The sequence below is a fragment of the Doryrhamphus excisus genome, linkage group LG20 (assembly GCF_037039965.1).
Source record: "Doryrhamphus excisus strain RoL-2023G ecotype Guam linkage group LG20, RoL_Dexc_Guam_v1.1, whole genome shotgun sequence".
NCBI classification, from domain to species: Eukaryota; Metazoa; Chordata; class Actinopteri; order Syngnathiformes; family Syngnathidae; genus Doryrhamphus; species Doryrhamphus excisus.
In genome coordinates, this window is record NC_136376.1 from 6189930 (window position 1) to 6216482 (window position 26553).

Consider the following 26553-nt stretch of genomic DNA (forward strand, 5'->3'; position numbering starts at 1 on the left):
GCCACAGCTGTCCATGCCAGTGTGTTTTACACGGCGGTAATTAAAGACCCCGGTAGTTATTCGCTTTTTTAGACCACGAAGCCAGCATCCGCTGTGCAGCACGTAGCATCGTATGCTATAGAGTCTCCACCTTGCCACACTTAGCCCCTCGCTCCTCTGTCAGAATCCCTGCCATCACAGTCTAAATAGCAGCCAGTAACTGTGCGGTGGAAAAGCGGGCTAACCTGCTAATGTGCTTTTTTATAAAAGCCGAGATTTAACGAGGCTTTTACATGCAGTGCCGTCTCGCTGTGAGCAATTAGGAAAGCGACTTTTTTGTGGCTCCCATGCCGCATTCCCAGCTCGGGTGTTTATGCCTTGACCACAAGCCTGGTGCTTTTTTTTTTTTAAGTGCTGGATTCCATCGGCAGATAAAATAAAATAAAAAAATAAAAAAACGAAGAGAAGAGAAGGAGGGCGGATCACATTTGTTTTGCACATGTCATTAGAAGCGAGCGCGTTCCCTCAAGAGTTGACACGGACGACAAGAGCCTGGTGTTTTTTTTCTCGTTGTGGCGAGATCTTTGCAAACACGCAGCCTCAGCGTTAATTAGTACCCCCCCCCACCCACCCCCACCCCATTAACACAGCTGTTTGCTAGCTAGCTGCTGCCTTTGTTGCACCCAGCAGCCCTCTGGTGGAGCCTCATTGGAGCTGATGTGCTGTGATACTCAAAGGGCAGAGGCAAAGCTAACAGATCACGTCTGCTGCCAGTGCAAGAGCAGGAGGGGGGAGGAGGAGGGGTGTCCCTCTTGGACGTGGTGTCTTTTTCTCCCAGAATAAAGTGCTCCTTCTTGCCTGTGTGAATTTGTAAGAACACCCCCCTCCCTCGGCCGCCGCGAGGGCCTGGCGTGCGAGGGGGAAACTGCCGTGCTCCCGACCGAGCAGAGCCGAGTGTTTGCTCTTTCTTTTTTGGAAAGTCTGTGCAGCCTTCCAAAAGCCAGCCACCTCCTCCCCCCAACCTCCGCCTTTCCTCCGCCTGTCAGAAGCATCCAGGGAGCGAGGCGATGACTGGCCATATTAGATATGTATCACCAATTACTCAGACCATTTGTAAAATAGAGGAGAGCGCGACGTGCCAAGGCAAACAGCTCCCTGCGAGGCGGAGTGTTACGCACGCTGTTTGAATGTGTGACACCAAAGACACAACGGCCATGTTTTAGCTCAGCTGAAGCTACAAGATGTCCATCAAAACTGCTCCATTTCCTTACCCGTTCAATCAACTTGGACTTTTACTGGAAGAATGAAACCTCTGTCACATGTGGGCCACTTGATTAGGTACATGCACGTGTCTAACAGAAACCATTCATTCATTTTCTACCGCTTTTTCTCACAAGGGTCGCGGGGGGGGTGCTGGAGCCTATACCAGCTGTCTTCGGGCGTGAGGCGGGGTACACCCTGGACTGGTCGCCAACCAATCACAGGGCACATATAGACAAACAACCATTCACACTCACACCGAGGTCCTAGGTGGGGCTTGAAAATAACTGAATTTTAATTATGTGTATGAAAAGTGGCCACATTTTGTAAATATTTCTTAATGTTGATGCATAACTTCAGCATAAGATTGAAAATACTTCCATTTTAATGATCTGAGTTTGGAAAAGGTTAAAATTCCATCCATCCGTACATTTTCTGTGCCGCTTATCCTCATTAGAGTCGCATTGTATTGTATACTGGAGCCTATCCCAGCTGTCTTCGGGCGTGAGGCGGGGTACACCCTGGACTGGTGGCCAGCCAATCACAGGGCACATATAGACAAACAACCATTCACACTCACATTCATACCTATGGACAATTTGGAGTCGCTAATTAACCTAGCATGTTTTTGGAATGTGGGAGGAAACCGGAGTACCCGGAGAAAACCCTAAAAAAAAGCAGAGGGTGGAATTGAACCCTGGTCTCATAGCTGTGAGGTCTGCGCGCTAACCACTAGACCGCCGTGCCACCCTAACAGAAACCAATTGTATCAAAATATTATTTATGATGGTAGTTATAGTTTATGCTGCATCACATTGAGAGCTGTTTGACCATCACATGCAGCTAATAAAGCAAAATAGCATTCTGATGCAGTGCCAAAATAATATACATATTGAAGAAAACTGAGTGTTTATGATGGAGCATTAAAAAGTACATGAAAAATACGATCCCCTGATGGCTGAAGAAGGCAAGAAGTTTGCCAAAAAGAGTTGCCGTGCCCTCTGAGCCACAGTATCAAACCTACACCGGCTTTGTCCTCCCCATCGATCACGCTGCAATATTTCGGATCCATACCCTCTGACCTCTGCAACTCCTCGCCAAGGTTGCGCCACTGAGTAGCTCCGGCATCCTCATTGGCTGTCCAGTACACCCGGAGGTGGTGGGGGGGTGGTCCGCTGTGCAATCGTCAGCTGGATGGAGACGGTCCAATGGCTTAGCTCAGCGTGGCCAATTAATCGGTCCCATTGTCCAGTAGACTGGAAGAGCAGGGAACTCTGTGTGTGTGTGTGTGTGTGTGTGTGTGTGTGTGTGTGTGTGTGTGTGTGTGTGTGTGTGTGTGTGTGTGTGTGTGTCTCTTTCTCATGTGTCTCAAGCCCTACAAAGAACACAGAAATGTAACACAAACATCGGGATCACCTTGTTATGCAAACGCTGAACTTTACGGAAGGAACAATACATTGATAATGGTAATGGTTTTATTTCATTGGAACATGAAGATTACAGATTCAGATTACAATTGAATGCATCACATAATCAGTTCACAGTTCCACATGTCCAAAAGGAGTAGGAAGAAGCAAAGCTTATTAAATCCTACCCCTCCATCTGGTACTTTTACAATCAGTAACTGTTACATTTGTTCACTTCCTGCTTTCCATAATACAGTTGTTTTTTTGTTGTTTTAAATTTTTAAATTTTTTGTCCCATACCAAAGTACGAGGTGATATGACCATACAATGACATAATGTGTACCATAGTAACTGTCCATATAGTGATATAAATAGCACATCATTGACTTGTACATTGTTACCTCCTTGTGTGGATGGAAATAATCAGTTCCAGGGTCAAACTGTGACCATCATGACACCTTTTATTAAGTGTACAGATATTTTTTTTTTTTGCTTTACTGAGTGACATTTCCGTTGTGTTGTAGTGCATATAAACAAAATAGTAGATCCACCTCCATTGATAAGTGTCTGTGGAACATCGCTACATATCAGTTGTTTGGGACGCCGCTATGATGTCTACATGTGAGAATTGCAGTCCAAAGCAATAAAAAGTACCTCTCGTTGGTGTTTGTGGAGGCATAAATGATGATTGTGGCCACTTTTAAGGAAGCTCCCACATGGCTGGTAGCTTTGTTTGTTGGAGGATTTAGTGCAAGGCAAACACCAGTCACTGCGCTCACCTGGGAAAGTGCCTGGATGTCATTTTTTTACAACTTTGGAAAATGATGATGAACAGCATTAAATCTTTTTATTGTTAGAAAACTGATAAGACAAGGCACCAGGTGGGAATGTGTGGAGTTACATTTGGTAGCTTTAATTGCTGCTTATTCTGTTTATTATTGCGGTTGTATAGTTTGCACTGGTGTTCATCATACATGAGAAGGCCAACATATAAGAGACATTCATTCATTCATTTTCTACCGCTTTTCCTCACGAGGGTCTTCGGGTGAGAGGCAGGGTACACCCTGGACTGGTCCCCAGCCAATCACAGGGCACATATAGACAAACAACCATTCACACTCACATTCATACCTATGGACAATTTGAAGTCACCAATTAACCTAGCATGTTTTTTTTTGGAATGTGGGAGGAAACCGGAGTACCCGGAGAAAACCCACGCATGCACGGGGAGAACATTAAAATTATGCACATAATTCCGATTTGTGATCAGTCTAGACAAGGCTTGGAAAGAGGAAGACGTCAGACACCATTTTTTTTTTCTCAAGAGCGCTCCTGTGTGGACAGGGCCTGGGAAAGCAGAAGTTGGGTCAGGTTCCCACGTGGAGAACCTCCACACCCTCCTAGTTTGCATTTAAGATTATGGCCAGTGTCACATGTACGAGTAAACAAAGTTGCTTCAAAATGTTTAATATTTGAGGGTGTGAGCATCGTCTTTAAGGTGACACATGACTCATTTATTTATCATCATCATTTGACCCAAGTGCGTGCTAAGTATGCAGGTATGACTTACCTGTACATAGTACTTGATTTATTTCAAAAGTATAGAATAAAGCTGATGATTGGTGGGGCGGGGGGGCTTCATCTATCTTGAGCGTATCTCTAGCTCCCATGTTGTAATTGTGGCACGCTAATGATGTACACACATTCTCGCTGTTTGTTTACAGGAAGCGCTCTTCTTTAATTTGAGAGTGGCGTCAAAGCCAGCAGGCTTTATCTAATTACTGGTGTTTGCTAAAAGATACTATTTACACACAAGGACACAAAGTTCAAGAGGTATAAAAAAAAAAAAAAGAGGATAGCGTTGTGCAGGAATGTGGATGTTGAGTACACGGACTTTGTGTCTGAGAAGTGTCAACCGAAAAGGACTCTATTGCCTTTTATTTCCATACGCGGTGCCATAATTAAAGCTTCTGCTGCGTCCTTCTTCTTTTTTTTTTGGTCAAATGAGTGCCTGTGCCAGTGCTCCATCTTTGATTTGCACATATTTAAAGCATGCAAATGCGGTTAAAGTACAAATGAAAAGGTAAAAGCGGAGTTTTATTGCCGTGGGAAAGTTGGAGTGTAACATCACCTTTGTCGTCGATGTCTCTAAAATACTTTTAATTTTTGAACAAATGTGACGATATGGCCTGAATAGAATTAATATGTGTTGCAAGGCATCGAACGTGAGGAAAATCAGTTTTGTAAAGCAGGCTTCTCCACACTCCTTTAAAGCTTTGCCTTTTTTCCATCAGTTCGTTAAAGATGTGGGGGTTATTCTTTTGATTGTTTTGTTTTCCAGCTGCACGGTGGACGAGTGGTTAGTGCGTAGGCCACCTGAGTCAATTCCACCCTCGGACATTTCTGTGTGGAGTTTGCATGTTCTCCCCGTGCATGCATGTTTTTTTTTTCCGGGTTCTCCAGTTTTCTCCCACATTCCAAAAACATGCTAGGTTAATTATCGACTCCGAATTGTCCATAGGTATGAATGTGAGTGTGAATGGTTGTTTGTCTATATGTGCCCTGTGATTGGCTGGCGACCAGTCCATGATGTGTGTACTGTGCTGGGATAGGCTCCAGCACCCATCATCGACTAGGCTAACCTAGTATGATGTTCCTGTTTTAATGTGACCTGTCATGTTAGCACCGTAGCATCCCTGCATGGTGCCTTACACGGCAGATGGCGTGGGTTTGTTTCCCAGCCCAAGTTGCATCGGGGAGGGAATCCGGTGTAAAAACCAAGCCAAAAAAACATTCATGTCAACCTCTGATATAGGGAAAAAGTCGAAAGTGGGGAAAAACCACACACACTTGAAGACAGCTGTGAAGAAACACAGTTCAATACCAAACATAAAATGGCATGTTGCCACGTTTACAGTAACCAGCTTCTATAATTTTGACTGTTTCCAATGCTACATATACGATAGGTGTGCATTGTGTATTACTGTTTCACCCAATGATCCCACACTGGGAACGCCTAGTAGACGTGTCTCTATACAATATAGTTGCACTTTTTTTGCATCCCTTAGCTGACACTCACACACACACTTGCACAAATATTTATTTAAGCTTTTGATAAAGAGATTAGTGGCATCATCCTACAGTCTTAAGCTAGCCAAGGGGGGTCCATGTTGAGGAAATCCTGGATTTCCTGACAACTCTGCCTTATATGGCAACACTTGAATGTTGGTTATAATGACAACATGAATGTATTGACTGCAAAATGAAGGCAACGCTGGTTGTCTTGGGTTTGGACATCCATCATGAGGAAGTGGTCATGTCAGCTGGGTTGTTTTTTGTTTATTATTGTTATTGGTATTATTATTATTATTATTATTAGGCATATGACAGGGGTCCATCTTAAAGCTCCAAACAGCAAAGTGCTAATTTTAGCCTCCAAAGAGGATAGAAGAGGATGAATAGCTTGCTGCCAGGGTGCCATATGGTCCTTTGCCGATTTATATTGTGTCAGGAATATCTGCACCCCCCCCCCCCCCCATACACACACACACACACACACTCCCCATCACTAAAAATATACTTTGTCTTATCTGTGTCAAATAAACGGCAGTTGAAATTGGACTAAAAGTGGAATTTTCCTGGAGGAGATCATACCCTTCCAGCTGCAAGGTAACACAGTGCCCCCCCCACCCCCCTTACCCCCCACATCTGTAATCTCCCGCAACTTACTTGATATTCTCACTTGTAAATGTGAGCCTGCAGTGGAATAGAGATGAGTCCGTTCACATGGAAGCACACACACACACACACACACACACTCTCTTTCTCTCTCCATTATTCTCTCACACGTTCACCCTCAAATTGAAATAATTCAATTTATGGACACAGTTCCAGACCTCCCCGGCTAAGACCATTATGCATGGACCCCCCCACCACCTCCTGCCCGTCCCTTCATTTCCAACAAAAGAACGGGAGAATTTACCAGTCGGCTCCAGAAACAACACCCACGTAAAGCCAATTTCATGCCAGCCCAGAAGACCCACGAGAGGCGCCATTTTTCCCCTCCTCGAGGATTGTTTTTATCATCCGATGTGGGTCGATACTATTTTCTTTTTTTTTGTATGGATTACTTTATCACCTCCGTCTGGCACATGGTGTGATGTGATGTCGCACGTTTCAACCCCCCAATAATCACCTGATGTTTTGTACTTGTTCAACTTAAACCTGACACTGAAAGATGCTGCGTGCTCTCGGGGAGTTTTGGAGGATTTAGTACAAAAAGTGACGCACTTTTGATGTATTTTTGTATTTTGAATGTCAAATGTCCATCCTTAACATTCATTCATTCATTTTCTACTGCTTTTTCCTCACGTGGGTCGCGGGGGGTGCTGGAGCGTATCCCAGCTGTCTTGGGGGCGAGAGGCGGGGTACACCCTGGACTGGTGGCCAGCCAATCACAGGGCACATATAGACAAACAACCATTCACACTCACATTCATACCTATGGACAATTTGGCGTCGCTAATTAACCTAGCATGTTTTTGGAATGTGGGAAGAAACCGGAGTACCTGGAGAAAACCCACAAAAAATTCCACACAGAGATGGCCGAGGGTGGATTTGAATCGTGGTCTCCTAGCTGTGAGGTCTGCGCGCTAACCACTCGACACCATGCCACCCCATCCATAACATAAAATATAATAAATATGAAATCTATCATGGGCTGCACGGTGAATGAGTGGTTAGTACGCAGGCCTCACAGCTACGAGACCCGAGTTCAATTCCACCCTCGGCCAATATAGTACATACTTACTCCATAAATACTTATCCAAAACTTGTGAACATATATTGCATGACTTTTTTTCTAGTAGATTATTGTGAGGATAACCTGTAAGGTTACCTGGGATGCTCGAGGTGTCATTGTCTGCATGTCAGCAGGCCAAAGCTTGACCCGAGGCTGACCCAGACCAAACATGCTGCCCCCCCCCCCTCCCTTGAGGCTGCCCCCCCTTGTGGTCCTTTTGACATGGATAGCTGCTATAGGGCCTTAAGTGAGAGATAAAGACCATGCTGAGCTGCGTGTTTAGAGGAGGAAAGCCGAGGCAAGATAACAAATACCTGTAGGTAAACACAAGAGGTAGTTGTGGAGTGGGGTGGGTGGATTTGGGGTGGGGGGGCAGGCCACTTGTGGCTGCTTTTGTAGCGCGTGCATTAAGATGTAACCTGATCATGTGGTGCTGCTGCTCTGAGTCAGTGAAACTCAAAGAGATAAAGATGCTCACCTGAGATAACCCCCTCTACAAATGTATGGTATACACAAAACCCACCCCCACGGCGACCTGAGGTCTTTGTTCCAGGGGGGGGTCATACTCTTACAGGAAGTCACCCTGCCTCCTCCAGGAAGTGACTCCACGAGGCCGTTTGGCCAGTGGGTCATATCACCACAGTCCACGTGGGGCCCGGCATCCTCATGCAGGACGCCGTAAACCCTCGTGCTTCCTTTTCCTCTGGACCTTATCAGGGCGGCGTATGGGGGGACTTGATAGGACTAAAAATCCACCTCGCATCCACCATCCACGCCACATCCTGCGTCTGTCAAGGATGCAGTGACAGCGAGGAGGAAGTTGAAGAGGAAAATGTTTGCCTATTAGCTCAGGCTGCGTGTGAGAAGCTTCGTTTAATCTCCACACAGCAGCAGCGGCTCAAATGCAAACGACACAACAAGTAGGACAGCTTATCAGGTCTTACCTGTTTGTCCTCCCACGCCACACTTTCATGACATTCCGTTATTCTTTAAAAAAAAAAAAAGACCTCACTGGAAGCGCTATTATTAGCTCACAGCGGCCTGTGTTTACTATCACAGGAGATACTGATAGGTTTGCAAGAGTGAGATGATCCTGGCACGTGTTTATCAGTCAGATAGCAAGTGCAGACGTCAACTTTCCCGGGAAAACTTGGTTGAACTCACGGTTTAAACCTTGAGGGGTGAGTCCATGTTTTGGTTTGAAATTAATTTTTTTGGCCGGTTGATGGAAATGAATTATGGAAGATGACTTGAAGGCTTCTTATTGGGTTGGTTGACCTCAGATTCATTCATTCATTTTCTACCGCTTATCCTCAAGAGAGTCGCAGGGGATGCTGGAGCCTATTCCAGCTGTTTTTGAGCAAGAGGCGGGGTACACCCTGGACTGGTGGCCAGCCAATCACAGGACACATATAGACAAACAACCATTCACACTCACATTCATACCTATGGACAATTTGGAGTCGCTAATTAACCGGAGTACCCGGAGAAAACCCACGCATGCACGGGGAGAACATGCAAACTCCACACAGAGATGGCCGAGGGTGGGATTGAACTTGGGTTTCCTAGCTGTGAGGTCTGCGCGCTAAACAGTCGCCACCGTGCAGCCCCACATCAATGTTACACACAAAAATATTGTGGCGGTTACATTATTTTGACTTTTTGTGTTTTATTTCGTGGTATGAAATATGTCAGAGGGCTGCACGGCGGAGGAGTGGTTAGGCTTCACAACTAGTAGACCCAAGTTCAATTCCACCCTCGGCTATCTCTGTGGGGAGTTTGCATGTTCTTCCCTTGCATCAACTCCGGTTTCCTCCCACATTCCAAAAACATGCTAGGTTAATTGGCGAGTCCAGTCCAGTCCAGGGTGTACCCCGCCTCTCACCCGAAGACAGCTGGAATAGGCTCCAGCACTCCCCGCCACCTTCGTGAGGATAAGTGGTAGAAACTGAATGTCAGAATCTGCACAGACGTACCGATTCTATGTCTTGGCTGCGGTGCACACGTGCATGTGCGTGCAATCATGCCGTGATCCGACCCATCTCTTCCAGCAAAAGAGGGAAGTGTGTCCTGCCTGGGTGCGGATCCGTGCACTCACACTTTTAGGTGGGAAGTGGGCCCAGGCACGGTACGAATTAGTCTAGTGTGTCTGTCCTTTTTTTGTGTGAGATGAGAACTTTATTTTGCTTTGAGACACATGTAGTGAATTTGACTTGTTTTTTTCCTTTTCATAGCGCCTACTTTAGTAAATTAAATTCGGATGCCACAAACTCAGGAAAAATGGGATGGTCCTCCCAAGAGTAGCTTGGATGGTCTCCATCTTTGTGCTCGGTCTATGGAGCGCCCTTTAGCGAGGCCCTATTGCGCCATTGTGCCGTTAAGTGCTCTTAGCTTTTGTGTCAACCTTGTCCTCTCAAGCACCCGCCCTCCATACACCACCACCCCCCTCCCTCCATTTGACTCCCTTCTCCTCTCCGTGCTCGGAAGCTGGAAGGTGTCAAAAGCCATCTAAGAGGCAGCAAAACAATTGGGAGAGTGAGAGTTAAACGTGAGAAGGCAGCCATAGCGGCACCATTTCATGAATCTTACATCGCTGTGTGTGCAAGCGTGAGGACTTCCCTTTACAAGGGTGAAGAAACCGCCCCCCCTCCCCTCACAAGTGCCCCCGTTTGAACCGTCTCTAGCCGATATTCTCCAACAACAGCACCACAAAAGCCAAAGAGGGAAAAATCAACAGTTACTCAGCAAAAGCTCTCCAAAGGATGAAAGGGTGAATTCATCACTCGACAATTTCATCTTGCTTCCTCCTCCCGCTTCTCACGGCTCATCCGGAAGTGGGAATAAAAGCCACCGACGATGTGTGTGTGTGTGTGTGTGTGGGTGTTTTTTAATGTCGTGTCGCTGGCAGGCGCTCCGGGCCGTTTGCGGCGTGTCAAGGCAGCCCTCGTGGTGATGACCCTTTACGGGGAAATGGCACCGAGAGAGCAGTCACATTTACACTGACATTTTTGCCATCACCTATGGCGATGTCAACAGGCCCCTCCCCCTTCAGCACACACACACACACACACACACACACACACACACACAAAACCTCTTATGTGTGTCTGCCAGCAATGAGACTGAGAAAAACATTTATATTGTAACATAGTTTTAATTATGACTCAAAAACTGCTGTCCCATATTGACTGGCATCGCAAACATCATCTGACCTTTTTTGTGCATGCATTGAAACATCGCCCAAACTCCCCATTCATTGTTTATGTAAGCATCCAAGCAATGCATCATGTATTTCTGTATATATCAACACATACATGCTGAATGATAACAATCAGCCTCCCAGTAAAAGCAACTTTGACTCCAGATTTGTGTCTTGGATGAAGTATTCGTATCGACGCGTGGATGCAAGTGACTGCCATGTTAGGTTTTTCCCGAAGTTTTTTTTAAAGCTGTGACTAGTGGGCTGCATGGGAGGCGGCTGCCGTCACTGGGGCAGCAATTTGTTGAATATATTTCAATTTACTGTCAGCAACAGTGTCAACATTAGGGTTGTTTTCACAGGCTTGAACAAGAGTGGGAACCCCTGATCCATATGAGTGGACTGTATGTCCATTTATACAATGTATTACTTAACTTTGTTTTCACATTGTTTTTTGTGTGTAGGGGAAACCCTGCAAATTAGGCGATGACGTCATTTAGTCTCTTTTTGGAAAGCTAATAGCTACACACAAAGAAATAATTTGTTGGGTGAACGTAATAAAATTATGGAAAGAATTTCCACCCAATTATAATGCTGTCATTTAATGAGATACAATTTTGTTGAACTAATTTCAAATATGTTGAGTGAACATGTCTGTATTAAGTATTGGTGTTAGCATTACAATGTTTAAATCCAACTTAATTTGTATAGGTTGTTTTAACTTATTTAAGGTAGAAGCTAACTTATTATCCTTTGGTTACATTAACGTTTATATGATTATGAGTATCTTATTTTTACAGGGTAGGTACAGCTACAATTTTAAAAGGTATTTTTTTTTTTATTTTTAATTTATTATATATAATATATTATATTATTATTATTATATATTATATATATTTTTTATTATTTATTCATTTATTTTTAGTTATTTAATCCTGACTTGACAAAACTTAAAGTTCAGTCAACAAAAAGTGAAAATGAGAAAAAACTTTTCAAAAAGGAAAATAAACTCTAAAATAGTATTTATTAGGAAAAAGACCATAAAACAGACTTGATTTGTAAAATGACTGTATTCTTCAAAACTGGCTGATGACATGCTCTTTGCAGTAACTCTTGGACTTAACTCTTGGTGGACTTTTGAGCGTAGACTTCCACCAATGCGGATTTGTTCACAAAAGTCCACAATATTTGTGTTTTTGTGAGCAAGCAGACTACTTCCTGGTTCATGCAGGATAAAGCAGGCGTTCTAATTCAAGCAAAAGTGGACGCTAGATGCTTGTATTTGAACTTAATCCAACCTGACACACATTTGAACAACAACATAACGTGACTCAGTAAGTTGCCTTAAATGTGACTCAGCATATTTGGTCATCACTGACTAAGCCATGGCTGACGTTGTCGCCTTGTCAGTGCTCACCCTCTACGTCTTGTTTTCAGTTTGCTTTTTTTTTTTTCATCCCGCTAAGTGAAATCGACCCTTTCCGAGAGGGGATGCAGTCCAACTGTGATCCCGAAATAGTGGTACAGCTCTCTGGCATGGGCAGGAAGGGAAAGTCTAGACGAGCCGCCGTCATGTTTTGTCCACAGCGCATATCATTATGTGCTCAACTGCGATGGGGGGGCTCTCACTTTTGGTTGCTGAGAATGTTTTGTTTCTAAGTGTGTGAGTGTGTTGTTTGGAATACTTTTGATGCCTCACAACCCCCCCCTTGAGCATGGACCATCCAAGAGTTGGGACGTTCTCGCTCGCCGTAAAAGGAGAGATGCTTTTGAAACCTCTGCTCTGGAATCTCCCTGGAATTCCAGCATGTTCTGAATATTTCAGAGATGGGAGGGTCCTGAAAGAGACCCCCCCCCCCCCACCACCAACCCTCCTCCTCCCTCCTGCATGCCCGCTCCCTTGCTTTGGAGCTTATGAATGGCCTGAATACAATAAGCACCACTTTTTTTCTTTCCCCTCCTCCTCCTTCTCAGGATCCCTGTGTAGCCCACTGAGGATTGCTGGGAATGCAATGTGTGTCTTTGGAGAAGTTGACACCGCTCAATCTCCATTTTTCTTTTCTTGTTGCTTTTAAAATACCTTTCATGATCTTGGGTAGTTTGGGAAATTGTTGATCAGGCAATGAGGGAGTACTTGTTGAGGATATACTTTGGATTTTTTGTCATTTAACTACCACATCCGCCACCGCAGAGATGACTTGTACACAGAATACTGGCCAGTTTTATTTGCACGGCGTTCAAACTTTGCGTTTGTACTTGAAATGCCAACATGGACCAAAAATTGAAATTAATTTTGACTAAATTATGGCAGGGGCGGCACGGTGGTTGAGTGGTTCGTGCGCAGACCTCACAATTAGGAGACCAGGGTTCAATTCCAATCTTGGCCATCTCTGTGTGGAGTTTGCATGTTCACCCCGTGCATGCGTGGGTTTTCTCCGGGTACTCCGGTTTCCTCCCACATTCCAAAAACATGCTAGGTTAATTGGCGACTCCAAAATTGTCCATAGGTATGAATGTGAGTGTGAATGATTGTTTGTTTATATGTGCCCTGTGATTGGCTGGCCACCAGTCCAGGGTGTACCCCGCTTCTCGTCCAAAGACAGCTGGGATAGGCTCCAGCACCCCCGCGACCCTTGTGAGGAAAAGCGGTAGAAAATGAATAAATGAATAAATTATGGCAGCTGTTCATAATGCTAATGCTAATGTCTATGTAACTCAGAAGACAGTTGGTACATAAACAGTAGGATGCATTTTAATGATCTACTAAGACTGGATTTCCATCAGGATCCATAAAGTAACACCAATCAAGTTCTGGATGCATAGTTCTGGAAAAAAATATATGGTTTGTGCCAAGAAAAAGTCACATCCGAGCTGAAAGAAATCAAATGATTCTGTGAACGCTACCTGGATTTCACCGCATTTCTCACCTGCTTCATAAGACCTGAGCACCAAGTCCCACGTGGAACACGATAGCAAAGGCCCTGAGGCCTGGGTCTCGCCTGACTGGCCGGGCCCGGCGTCATGTGAGATGTTGTGGGTGTGAAAGTCAAAAGAGCGAGCCATGGGAGATCAGCTCCGGGTCACTCGCCGTGAAAGGCAAACCTTTTTGCACCGACATGAGCCTCACGTTACATCATCATAAAGCAAAAAAAAAAAAAAAAATCCACTTCTTCTCCCTCTCAACTCAACTCATGGTCCATAAAGTCCTGCAAAAACATCTCCTCCAAGAGACATCTGTAAATGATCCTTCTCGTGACATCTGGCGCTAAGCTAATATTCCTAACCCTTGGCGATCTTGGCACTGGAGGAAAAGTAGATATAAATTAGAAAGCTAAATGTCATAATTCTCACACGTGGTGCCGTAAGCGAAGACGCCTGACAAGGCGGCCGTTTCGCACATGAACGATCTGCAAATTTGGCCGACGTTAATTTACCAGGCAGCGGAAAAATGGCTGACACCTCAGAATGACACTAGCGGCGGCTGGCTGGTTCGTTGCTTGGTTGGTTGGCGGGGGCCAAGGTGGCGCCGCCTCTGCCTCGTGCCCGCACTCGGTGATGGCTTGTAATCAGATCATAACAGATTAGCCCAGATAGCGCTTGATAATGTCAGTGCTTGCCTTGAGACGCGAAGGGAAGCAATGGAGACAAAGAGATGAAGCGCTATTAGTCATCTTGATAGCACTGTTTAGCTAACAGACAGGAAAACAATGATAATCCTTCTCTTTATGAATGTATTATCCTTCTTTAATAAGCCTGGTACCCACTAGTACACACAGATTTTTAACATAGCAGACATTCTAGATATGAAAAACATCACACATGGCAATAAAACATTGTATGTGGTGTATTAGTAGTAGTGTATTAACTAGCTAGCTACCTGAAAATACCTGGTCTGACCTGTGAGGGGCAGCAGAGAGCGTCAGGGTAGCCAGACTGCCATTTTATATAAGAATGGAGTCATCATTTTTATTCATACAACGGGAATTCACAACAGAAATTATCTCAAGGCACTTTGTATATGGAACAGGTTTCGAACCCACAAGTCGTCTTTGATTGTGTCATGGTTGCCAGTCGCTATTGTTTATTTTGCTTCTGTTGCCTTTGGTGAAGTCATAGTCATGAAGTTCCCAGGCTGTCGTCCTCCATGTTCAACATTCATTACCGTCATAATCACCTCACGCCAAAAAGTCAGGATAATTGTTATTGATGTCAGACACAGGACGGGAATTGGGCTAAAAATCGTCCTGATTTACTCGATCTGTGTGTACTTCATACTTGATACTCCAGTAAAGTACTGCGGAATGAAGGAGGAATTAAAAATGAATTGCCCGAGTTAAAGCCACCCAAGCTGAATGAGCATAGAAGCGGCTAATGCTAACAGAGCTAGTGGAAACGCATGGCTAAGATAGGCTAACCTACTTTTTACGTCATTATGTGTTTGCTTCGTGTGTGTGTGTGTGTGTGTGTGTGTACAGCATGTGAGGCGACTGATAAAATATTCTTTCCCTTGGTTGGCCCCGGGGCATTTCAATTGCCCCTGGCTCCTTCCAGTCACTGGCCTGCTCCTTAATTGCCACACAGACACACACATACACACACACACACACACACACACACGAGCTGCCGTGGTTGGAAACACACATGCATAAAGAAAGGCTGAGAGACACACACACACACACACACACATGCACACACAGCCCAATGCACATCCATGCATGCATGCATGTTTCACACACGAATATGTACACACTGCTGCACCCCCCCAGCCAACCACCATCCTTCATTGATTTGCCCCATCCTCAACCACCCTCACCCCTCCGCCCCCCTTTCCTACTTCCAACCGGTTGCAGAGGAGACGTTGTTATGGCCCATGAGTGATTGGGGCCCAGAGCGGCGCTGGTGGCTTTACGTTTTTGGGAGGTTTGCTAGCTCGGCCATGTTGGATGCGGTCGCTTGATGGCTGGAGCCTGGTGATGCTCCTCATGCATCCGTTTAACATTTGATTAGCATCTTAAAGTTAACTGAAAATCTGTTTCATGTTTATCAACTGCGAGAGTGGTCAAATTCTTGCCAAATAGTGAACCAGGCTTTTCCACATGTTATTTATTCCTTTAGTAAAAATACCCAGTTTGTGGTTCATATTAAACTTTATTGGTAAGAGTCTTAAATGATCATAGTTCTGTAGAATAGTTTGATAAGTAGCCTTGTTATAAACACTTTATAAAGGTAGCCTTTACACTACAAAGTCATGGTCGCCATAAAGCATAGTTTTGTTTTTCTTTGGTATTCATCTCTAATCCATATTGTCTTAGCTAACATTGCTGTCACTTCCTCGAGGCGTCTACCATACCATGCAGCTACGACACCTTTTCCTCTCTACCCCCCCACCCCCCACCCCCTTCTCCAGCCAGCCGCCACTCTTCCCTTAGCAGAAATTAGCCCCAGACCTCGCTGAGGTGATTGGTATCAAATTGCGGGCAGAATGGAAATGCCGATAAAATTGACAGCTCCTTCCTCCATGTTTTTTTTTTCTTTGCCTTTCAGGTAACGATAGTGTGCACAGGTCAGTAGGAAGGAAGGAAGGAAGGAAGGAAATTTGTGAGTTTTGAGTTTCAAAACGGTCGAAATATGGAAATGTTTGTCCCTCTTTGGGTGTTTTGGGATTTTCTAATTTTATATGCAGTGGAGACGTATGCTGTGTATTAGCATCAGCTTAAGTGCTTGTATCCTTTCATCATGTAAATCAATACCTTGTACTTAGGTACAAGGTGCATTATTAAAAAAAAAACTTAAACTGTATTATGGAAAGCAGGAAGTGAACAAATGTAACAGTTACTGATTGTAAAAGCACCAGATGGAGGGGTAGGATTTAATAAGCTTTGCTTCTTCCTACTCCTTTTGGACATGTGGAACTGTGAACTGATTATGTGATGCATTCAATTGTAATCTGATGCATGTTCAAATGAAATAAAACCATTACCATTACCATATTTTAGAAGAATAAATATGGCCAATGATATCACTGGCTACAGACATCTGCATACACAACATTAAGTAGATCCACACAAGCTAATAAAACCCAAAAAAGAATTGCCAGAGAGGTATATTATTATAACAATGTGTGTTTGTAGTGGTGTAGCATTGCACCACATTATAAGGAGAAGTGTTCCTAATATATTGGTTACCTTAGAGCAAGGGCGTCCAAAGCAGCAAATATCATGTGGTCATCTTGTCATGTGACACATCTTTCATGACTCACACGTCTCTTTACTGTCTTTGTTTGTTTCCCTCCTCTTCCCATACTTCTAATGATCCCTTCCTTCCTCCCTCCCTCGCTGGCTCAGTGGCGACGGCGAGCCATTTGCTTCTGTTTTCCCAGCTCGCACGGGACGAGCCCCTGGGTTTGTTATTGTAGGCTTTGCTGAACATGAGCCGGTCTTTACGGCGGATTGAAAGCATTTGCTTCCAATGAAAATCTGCTCTTAGATTACAATGTCTCAGCTGGGCCCGGCCTGGCCCGGCCCGCCGTTCCACCAGGCGGATGCACAGACACAGACGAGGAGGGCGGGGTGCAGCTCATGGTGGAGCTGGGAGAACACGCTGTTTGCTGGCTTGTTCATCAATGGATAGATTGGTTAATTAGGAGACATGATTGATTATTTGTTAAGGGAGTAAAAGCCGATGCATCAGTAGCTTGTTTCTTGTTAAAACTGTAGGGAAACACTAAATGACAACCTCATCATGTGATGCTGGACATGCACGGGCAATTCCGTCAATAGCTGAATGATAGCCAACAAATAGGATATGTCCTACACGGGGACATTGCCTTTGTAGTTCCGTAAAAAAATAATGAATCTTATCAAATGTAGGATATTTAAAAAGTGTAACATCGCACATGGAGCAACACGAATGTAGCCTAATGCTAACCCAAATGTGTTTTTTGTGGTGCCTAAACCAGATGGACTGATCGGCAAGCAATGGCAGCATAATTCAAATGTATTATGCCAATATTTCTTTATTTCCTTTGATATCTCTACACACGTTACTCGTACTTGTTTTTTTACAAAAAAAACCTGTAAAGTCATTATTTTTTCCTGAGTCAAATCTTCAAGCATCACTTTAATGTAGAATCCAGCTGCATGTTTATATAATTGTATTGGATCTGCAACCTTTGGCTTATGAGCAGCTCAAGCTTTGCCAGAGTATTCTCACAGCGGGAATTTAAGTTGGGAAAATTCAGCATTATGTTACGTTCATTGATGGATTGTTTTTCCAGTGGCACAGCATGGTGGACCACTTACCTTTTGCCATGAATACACTTTATGTGGCGTGTTGCACCATTTTTCTTTTTACTATTAATGCGTGCATTTAGACATAATGGAAAGAGAAGGCTTTAATTGTCAGGACAAAGGACAAAGAATATATAAGTAGGGATGCAGAAAATAAATATTTTTTCAAGGCCATATCCAATAAGATATTTTTTCTGATGTTTTAAATTTAGATTTAGTTGTAGTTTGTGCACACCTTGAGCGAACAATGACTTGTACGCTACATGGGGCTCTGGAGCCGGGGGTTACCGACCCCTGTCCTAACCAAATATCACTACTATTAACAAAACATTAAAGTACAAACCATGGCTCCAACAAAAGCCACTATATTCATCCATGGTGAAGGGGTGGTCATCCAGCTCCATCATTTCCATGATGAAATCATAAGATTGTATTAGCCCTTGGGTCGTCTTCTGACAAAATTTCTGTACTTATCAAATGCTGCAACGATAGGAACAAGCCCTGGGCGTGATGTAGCTGATATGGTTCGATGTGTTGAAGCTCAGTGTGCTTTTTTTTCCCCAGAGTATTTGGTACAACTAGCACGTGTAATGTCTAATGCCTCTGAAACAGTGAATGTTTGTTTACAAATGTGAACAGGCATAAGAAAAGGAGTTCTCAATTTCCCCTTTAGCGGTTATCTGAGCTGTTTTTTTTAATATACTTTTTATTGGCATGATGGTATGATTCCACTGTTTATATCACTAATCAAATATAAGATTGATTATTGGAACAGTCCACATGTATGAGATTGTGATTGTGACTGGGATTCATTTATGTTTTATTTATTATTAACAAATTATTCCTGTTTTACTACTGTAATAGAATTGTTTATGCTTTTTTACATTTTTATTCCCTCCTTTGCTTTCCATATCTAATTTTGCAGTCTTTTTAAAATCCCTACTATTCCAAATGTAAGCTAATGAAGTATTATATCTGTCAACCTGTAAAAGATATGACATTATCAGTAACAGACATGGAGAAAAAGGTAGGATTAAATAAGCTCTGCTTCTTCCTACTCCTTTTTAGATATGTTGAATTGTGCATGTTATGTATTAAGCATTTCCGAAAAAAAAGAACCATCCTAGACCATATATACTGATGCTAATATATAGCGGGAAAATCTTATAATGCACATGTAATGGACTCCTCAGTGACTGATGATGCGTTAGCTAAAAGCTACCGCCTACCGCCTCCACCAGCACCCTGTGCAGTCGTTTGCATCCGTGTTGTTTCATCCCAAACAAATCCACCTCAGCATCACCTCGACCAGCACCTGAGCGTCATTAAAAAGCCCTTCAGTGTGTGTGCATATGCATCTCGTAGTGTTCTAGGTGCAAGCCGGCAGCGCTGTTGCGTATGGATCTTGGCGAGGCACTCTGTGCTAATGGTGTATATAATTCAGGTGCCCCGCGGGCATGCTTTCAGGAATTCTTTTGCCCGAGGTAATGTGGAGCAAAGGCCCGGGTTTTAGGCCGCTGATTATTCCATTGATGCGGTAGGCTGGAAAAAGTCATCTCCAACCGGATTAGCGCCAACATCCCTATTAATTATCAATGAATCGAGGCGGTTCTGGGTTTAGCGGGGTGTCGTCTGGTGGAGCGGCTTTAGGAGTGCTTTGTGTGTAATCAATAAATAACTCAATGCTGCTTCTTGCACTTCCAGCGCTGATAACTTCACGCATCGTATCTTACGTTCATTCTTGCCATTTGTTTACCGTTTCTCGTGTTGCTATTATGAAAGTCTCACGTCTATGAATACCGATAACGACAATTAGGAAGATAGGCAGAGCCGTACGGAACGCCGGCAGTGATTGGATAGCACGCACATCTCCGAGAAAAGGCGGCGCTCAAAGCCACTAAGCCGCCTCCCATCAGGTGAGGTGAAGTGTCCTCGATATATAGCGCCTTATCGAAGCCCAACAGGTCGCTGTCAGCAGCCGCGACGCCATTGTTATGAAAAGCAGCTAGCTTTGTTAGCGCTGTTTGTGCCTCCGACTTCCCCCCTTTTATTTGCCGCCTGGCAGACTCCCTCCTTTTTGTAGTGCCGTGTTCCTCTTTCCACCTCAAGTCAAAACGGGGTGTCGCTTCAATAACACCCCCCCCCCCCCCACCACCACCACCACCTCAGGATAATAAAGACTAAATCTCTCATTTTCAATTCTGCGTGGGCCGGGATGGGAGAGTGGGGAAATGCGACCTTACAAGTCCTTTGTGCGTCTCTTCCTGGCACTGGCTGTGTTGTTCAAGGGGAATGAAAGGCAGGGATATTTATAAAAGTATTAAAAATGAATGCGTTCATGAGGTGCCATTTCCCCTGTTATTCACTTTTGCCCATTGTTGTGTCTCCGTACAAAGCCCTCCAGAATTCCTGGGAAATCGCATTTATTCCCTTTGAACGGCGAGTTTGCAGCGAATGCGGGTCGTAAACAAAACTGTCTAACCGTCTAATCTTTTTCCTTTTCTTCCTGTTTTGGTTGCCTCGCAGGCGACGGGCTGGACAACAGTGTGGCCTCTCCGAGCACGGGCGACGACGACGACCCAGATAAGGAGAAGAAGCGCAACAAGAAGAGGGGCATCTTCCCCAAAGTGGCCACCAACATCATGAGAGCGTGGCTCTTCCAGCATCTAACGGTGAGTCCTCAGACGCTCTCTGCGAAAACAGGCTGGATCACAGCCCCCTTCTTCTTCTTCTTCTTCTTCTTCTTCTTCATCCATGCTGCACCTCACTCTGCTTCACACACACACTCTGTGTCATCTGCTCCAAGTGAGGCGTGCCCCCCGGCTGTAGCAGGCGTTCTGTAGACACTTTGACGGAGCTTCTTTAAAACAAATATGTCATTATTCATTGGAGACGAGGAGCAGCTCGTGATTCCAGTAATGGACCACTCTTTAAAAAAAACACTCACCCAACCCCGATTGTCAGGCTCACAGTATTGCAAGTTATTATATTTTGGTGAAGATCAGCATAGACCAGCTACTAGCATAGACCAGCATACGTTGTTTTTTCAAACTGGTAGCTGGTCAGACCATCATACGTGTTTTGGACAAATCACCTTTATCCATCGTACTGAAAAAAACAGTATAGACCAGCTACCAGCTACGTTGCTAACTAGCTGTTCAGACCAGTATACGTTGTGTTTCTGTGCTGTATGCTGGTTCTCAAGACCAGCATAGACCAGCTAACAGTACAAAAACACAACTGTGTTTCTGTGCTGTATGCTGGTTCTCAAGACCAGCATAGACCAGCTAACAGTACAAAAACACAACTGTGTTTCTGTGCTGGTCTATGCTGGTTCTCAAGACCAGCATAGACCAGCTAACAGTACAAAAACACAACTGTGTTTCTGTGCTGGTATGCTGGTCCTCAAGACCAGCATAGACCAGCTAACAGTACAAAAACACAACGTATACTGGTCTGAACAGCTGGTCAGCAAGGTAGCTGGTCGAGACTGTTTTTTTTAACACGGTGGAGAAAGGTGATTTGTCCAAAAATAAATATGCCTAATCTGATTATTTTAAAATTACCTACAGTTCTATATCTGACAATAGTATTAGTAAAGACAGTATTAATTAATGTAATTAATTTTGGAAACACCACGATAGCGATAATCGAGTGAGCGATAATCGAACTGCGATTTTGTGAGGGACGACTTGTGTGAATGAACATAAATGACTTTTGCCAACAGTTTCAGCCTTGGCGGAGGTCTACTGTGCGACATCTTAGTTAATTTATTTTCATTTCAGCATTGATAAAACCCTATAATTCACGGTACGAAAAGGTAACAATTTGGTACCAATCAATTAATGGTACATGGTAAATGTACATTTATAATTCCCATTATTTCATAAATGTAAACAAAAAAATAGCAAATACTGAACTGCTAATCAATCTAAATGTAAACTAGCCTGAAAAACCTAAATGGAGTCAATGCTCGCTAAGACTTCAAAGTCGTCTATAGGCGTCAATGTTCCTTTTCTGGCCTCACTCGGAGGTAAAATGTCATCAGTAAACAAAGGAATTCATTCGTTGAGGGAGGACTTCCTGCAAATTCCCTCACCCTCATGATTGTTCCACAAACATTCACAAGAAGCCGATTCTTCTTTTGGTGTGAACAGAATCTTTGTATAGCATGTTGTTGTACGTGTGTGTGTGTGTGTGTGTGTGTGTGTGTGTGTGTGGACACCCAGAAAAGCTGTCATGAAGGCAACAGTAACCTCACTTTAACACGCACATCTTTTTTTAATACAGTATCCCCATCAATTTGATGGCAGTGCTTCGGGGTTAATACCACACTTACTTGCAGCACATCAGGCGTCCAGGATACTAGATTCACATTTGAGGGGTCCACCATTATGTTTCAAGTGTGTTTAATAATTTAGCGACAGATGCATAAAAAGCGGAGATGATGCAGCAAAAACTGGACTAGAGAATATACTATAGTGTTTGGAGACCCACCTCAGTGTATTTTTTTTTTTCTTAATACCCTCCCTCACATTTGGACCCTCAGGGGAGTCACTATTGTGCCTGAGCGAAGGGGAAGGTGGGTGGTGAGATGAAACCGGTGCCATCAGTGTAAGTGGGAGGTGGCATTCATGCAGTTGCTTCTTGAAAGGATTTCAAGCAGGAAAAGTGGTGGGATTTTTTAGATGTTGTTTTCCAGGAATGTCGTATGAATGGAACGCTGCTGTAGTGTTAATGAATGTTGCAATGTGCAGTCTGGATGAGAGACATAGAGGCTGTAAGCAAGAACGACGCATGACACGGTGAGCATGCCCAATGAGATGATGTCTCATTTTTTTAATATTAATATATATATTTATATATATTTTTATAAAATATATATTTTATATATATATATATATATATATATATATATATATATATTCAATATTTTGGCTGCTCTACTAGTGTCCTGACGGTACCGTGCTCAACTTAACTTCATCGTTTCTTGGAAATGAAACCAAAGCCCGGAACGCTATTGCGTAACTGTCCTGGTAGCTCATTGCAACAACGCCAGCACCGGTCTCTGAGGAGGAAACATGGTACAGCCTGCCTCAAACCCTACCCCCGAACACCCCCCCCACCCCCCTTTCATCCAAATGGTCTTTTCTTGTTTAATTTAACAAGAATGAGTAGTAAATGAAAGCGCGGGCCTCCAATCCCCCGATGCGCCCTGCATGCGCTCTGCCCTCCGCTCCCCTATGAAAAGGCAATTTGTGAAATTATGTGATAGAGTAATTAGATGGAATTCACAACCCCCCCCCCACTTACCCGTTCATGGCTGCCTTCCTTCTTATACAGTGAGCAGGGGGAGTGGGGGGGGGCGGTGATGGGGTGTGTTAGCGTATTAGCTGGCAGCCTAAGACTGGATCTCATACACATTATCACTAACGCTCCCACTCCTGGCTCTCCTCCCTCTCTATTTGTACACACAGGCGGCGTAACGAGAGGCAGCCGCGATCACAGCTCGTAAAAGAAGCCAACCCGCAAACTCCCCACCGCCGCCTCCTCTTTTCTCTCTTTTAAAACGTATAAAATGCACCAGCAGAGCGTATTAAAAAAAAATCCAACTGGAAGGCATAATCCGCCGCTAATACAATTAGAGGCTAATTTAACCGCTTGCGTACACACATGTACCCCCTATTCCTAGCTCACAGCACACTCAGCGGCAGGCAAGGAGTGATGTTTTGAACAGAAACAGGTGTGAAAAGCGACATAATTCATTTCTGCGCTGGCACAGGAGGCATGGAGTCAGCCTGCCGTGGAAGAACCTATCCACAACGCTTCCATGGAAGACATCATGCTTAAAGAAGCCACACAGCTAGCATGTTTAAGGGTGTACCGCTACCGTGTCCAGGCCCACGTCACACTTAAAGCTTAGACACAGTTCACTTGCCCTTTTTTGGCACGGTGGGAGGAGTCGGGCCTGTGCATTTGCCCGTAGCTGACTCACAACTTCTTCATAATAACCGACACATTTCATAATAAAAAAATAAATAGATTCAATATCATTGACAAGTCAAAGTCCAGTATGGAACAAATAGCCTCTTGTGAGTACACCTTAAAACTAGAAGGTCAAAGCGAGTATTGGGCCAGATGAACCTATTTGTAACAGCTACACAATTCCCTTTTTAGTGACAAAACAAAGCAGCGCTTTAGCAGCAGGCAAACAGCCACTTAACAGGAACTTAGTCTTCCTCTCACGGCTGCGGTGCCAGTCCCAGCAGATGGGCTTTCCACACTCTTCACGCAGCTAATGCATATGACGATGAGGACGGGTCAACCCGGGACGGGGTGGTTTATCTGGTGCCTGATCACAGAAGATATGCCAAGACTCCTCCGGGCAGCTCGATAGGACGTTTGAGGTTAGAGTTCGCCGCCGCCTCATAGCCATCAGTCTGCTGCGGTTTATTGCCGGAGTCTCGACTTGTCATCACCATGGTCACCTGAGGCAAAGTTGCCTGAAACCGAGAATAGTCCATTGTCCCCGTGGGGCATCGTCTTGCAAATATTTCTGTTCTTATTACATAGATAATGACTCTATGGACAAAATTTTAGTTTTTAGTCTGTTAGAGTTAGTTCCTCGTCATTCGTCTTCTTAACTCAACGCGAGAAAAGTCCGAAATCTCGATACTTTCAAGCAGTGTTACTGTGTTTTTGTGTCTGTAGCTTTAATGCTAATGAGCTGTGTTTGTCCACACCTGTCTTCGACATTGTGTGTCTCGTATACGTACCGTTGTCCCTCGTTTATCGCAGATAATCGGTTCCATACAACGGAACATGAGGAAGTACGACACAAATGTTAGCAACATTAACATAGCTATGAGCTAGTGCTAACACAAAATCATGCTAGGTTAGTCTATTCAGTTATGGAAGCTGAATCGATCGCGGACAGGAAGTGGCGATGGGAGTTCAAAGTTGGATTTCACCGCTTGTGGGAAATGGCCGCAACAGTTATTATTATGATTACTATTATTATTTTTCCTATTGTGTGATACTTTGAACCTGCAATAAAAGTCGGTTGTTCAAGTCTGGTGCTTTCGGTGGTGCAATGAACAATTACTGACATTTTTATGCTTGAAAACATCCGATTTGCATATTTACTAACTAATACTAGAGAGTAGTCAACCATGAAAGAGAAATAATTTATTAATGGGAGCGATGTTCGAACCCCGATTGTATTTCTTTCTTTGTTTTTGGCTGTCATATGGAGTCCATTGTGAACTCCCACTTGGGTCACCAAATATGGTTCCTTGACCCCATAAAGGTCTTTGGTCCCTTTAAAAGGAGGGCAGGCAGGTCCATCCATCATTCTGTCCATCAGTCATGGAACAGATGGCCTTTCAGGAATCCGTGTCAGGACCGCTGGATACCCTCTGCCCTGGTCATACTAAAACCGCCAGTCCCCCCAACACCACCAACATCATCCCAGTGCTCCCAGTGAGAGGCGCCATGCAAGGTCCCATGGGTTTTTACCTACAAGATGGCTCATCGTCTCATTGTCTTTTAATACGTAAGCATGCTAGTGTGTGTGCGCGAGTGGATCAGTCAACAAAAAGGTGTCCCCCACCCCCCAAAAAACAAAAAAGAGGCCTTGTCTGGCTTTGGTCTCTAGGGCCTGTCAAGAAGGATAATTGATGATGTTTCCATTACAAGGTGTGGGCCAATGTGGGGGTTGGGGGCAGTCAGGTTGACTCAGCTGGCTCCTCTATGGACACCAAGCAGCTTTTGATATCTTCAAGTCATCCTACCAAGTAAAGACACAAGAACACACACACACACATACAAACACACAAACAGGGCCCACAGCCAATTCCATTGCCACAGATAAAGCCTCTCAAATCGAGTAAAACCCCGAGAAAAACAGCGACTTGTTCCGTGGCCACGCTCTGACGCCGGGTTACGTCACGTCGTCATGCCAAGCCTTTGGCGCATGTACGCGCCTGTCTGTCGTCTCTGAGGAGCTCTTTGAAAAGCAGGAGGACGCTGGCGCCTCCGATGCTGTCCGCCACTTAGATTGGATTAAGATCTAATCGGAGACACCAGGCCGAATTGGAGGCCGAGACACGACAAGATTGACATCGTGTCTTTGTTGTTTATTTATGAAGTTAAGGACGGAGACTTCAGCTGATGCTATTCTGTCTCCTTCTCTTATTTGTCTCATCATGGGACATGTAGACATTCACTTACAGGAAGTGAAAAGGAAAGTATAGCTTTAGCTTGACTTAGGTCCTTGATGAGGGTCTACTTGCTCGTTTGAAAGGCTGAGTTTGAAAGGCTTGAGGTCAGCTCTATTCAAATTGACGCTTCCCAAGGGCCGACTGTTGGCCCCTATTGATCCTCCTATTACAAAAAAAGTGCAGTTGGATGATGCTTTAACAGTAATATACTACGTATGTCTCCAGAGCCGGCATTGAACTCTGAGAAAAATCATCTTCTTCACCCTTTTCAAGGGGTGATCAAAAAGCTGGCTTCACTACACATCTTAAAATAATGCCTGGAGCTATGCTAGTTATTCATCAGTCAGCTCTAGACATGGGAACTGTAAGTTTGATTGTTTTGTTATGTCCGCGGTAA

The 26553-nt window shown here is 44.3% G+C and overlaps 1 protein-coding gene across 1 annotated transcript in view; it reads left to right on the forward strand.

The window, feature by feature from the left end:
• Window positions 1–26553, forward strand: part of meis1b (Meis homeobox 1 b) — a 75921-nt gene that overhangs the window by 18871 nt on the left and 30497 nt on the right. Inside the window, exon 8 of the mRNA XM_058058036.2 lies at window positions 20461–20606. Within this exon, the coding sequence (XP_057914019.1) occupies window positions 20461–20606 (146 nt within the window). The remainder of the gene's footprint in view (window positions 1–20460; window positions 20607–26553) is intronic.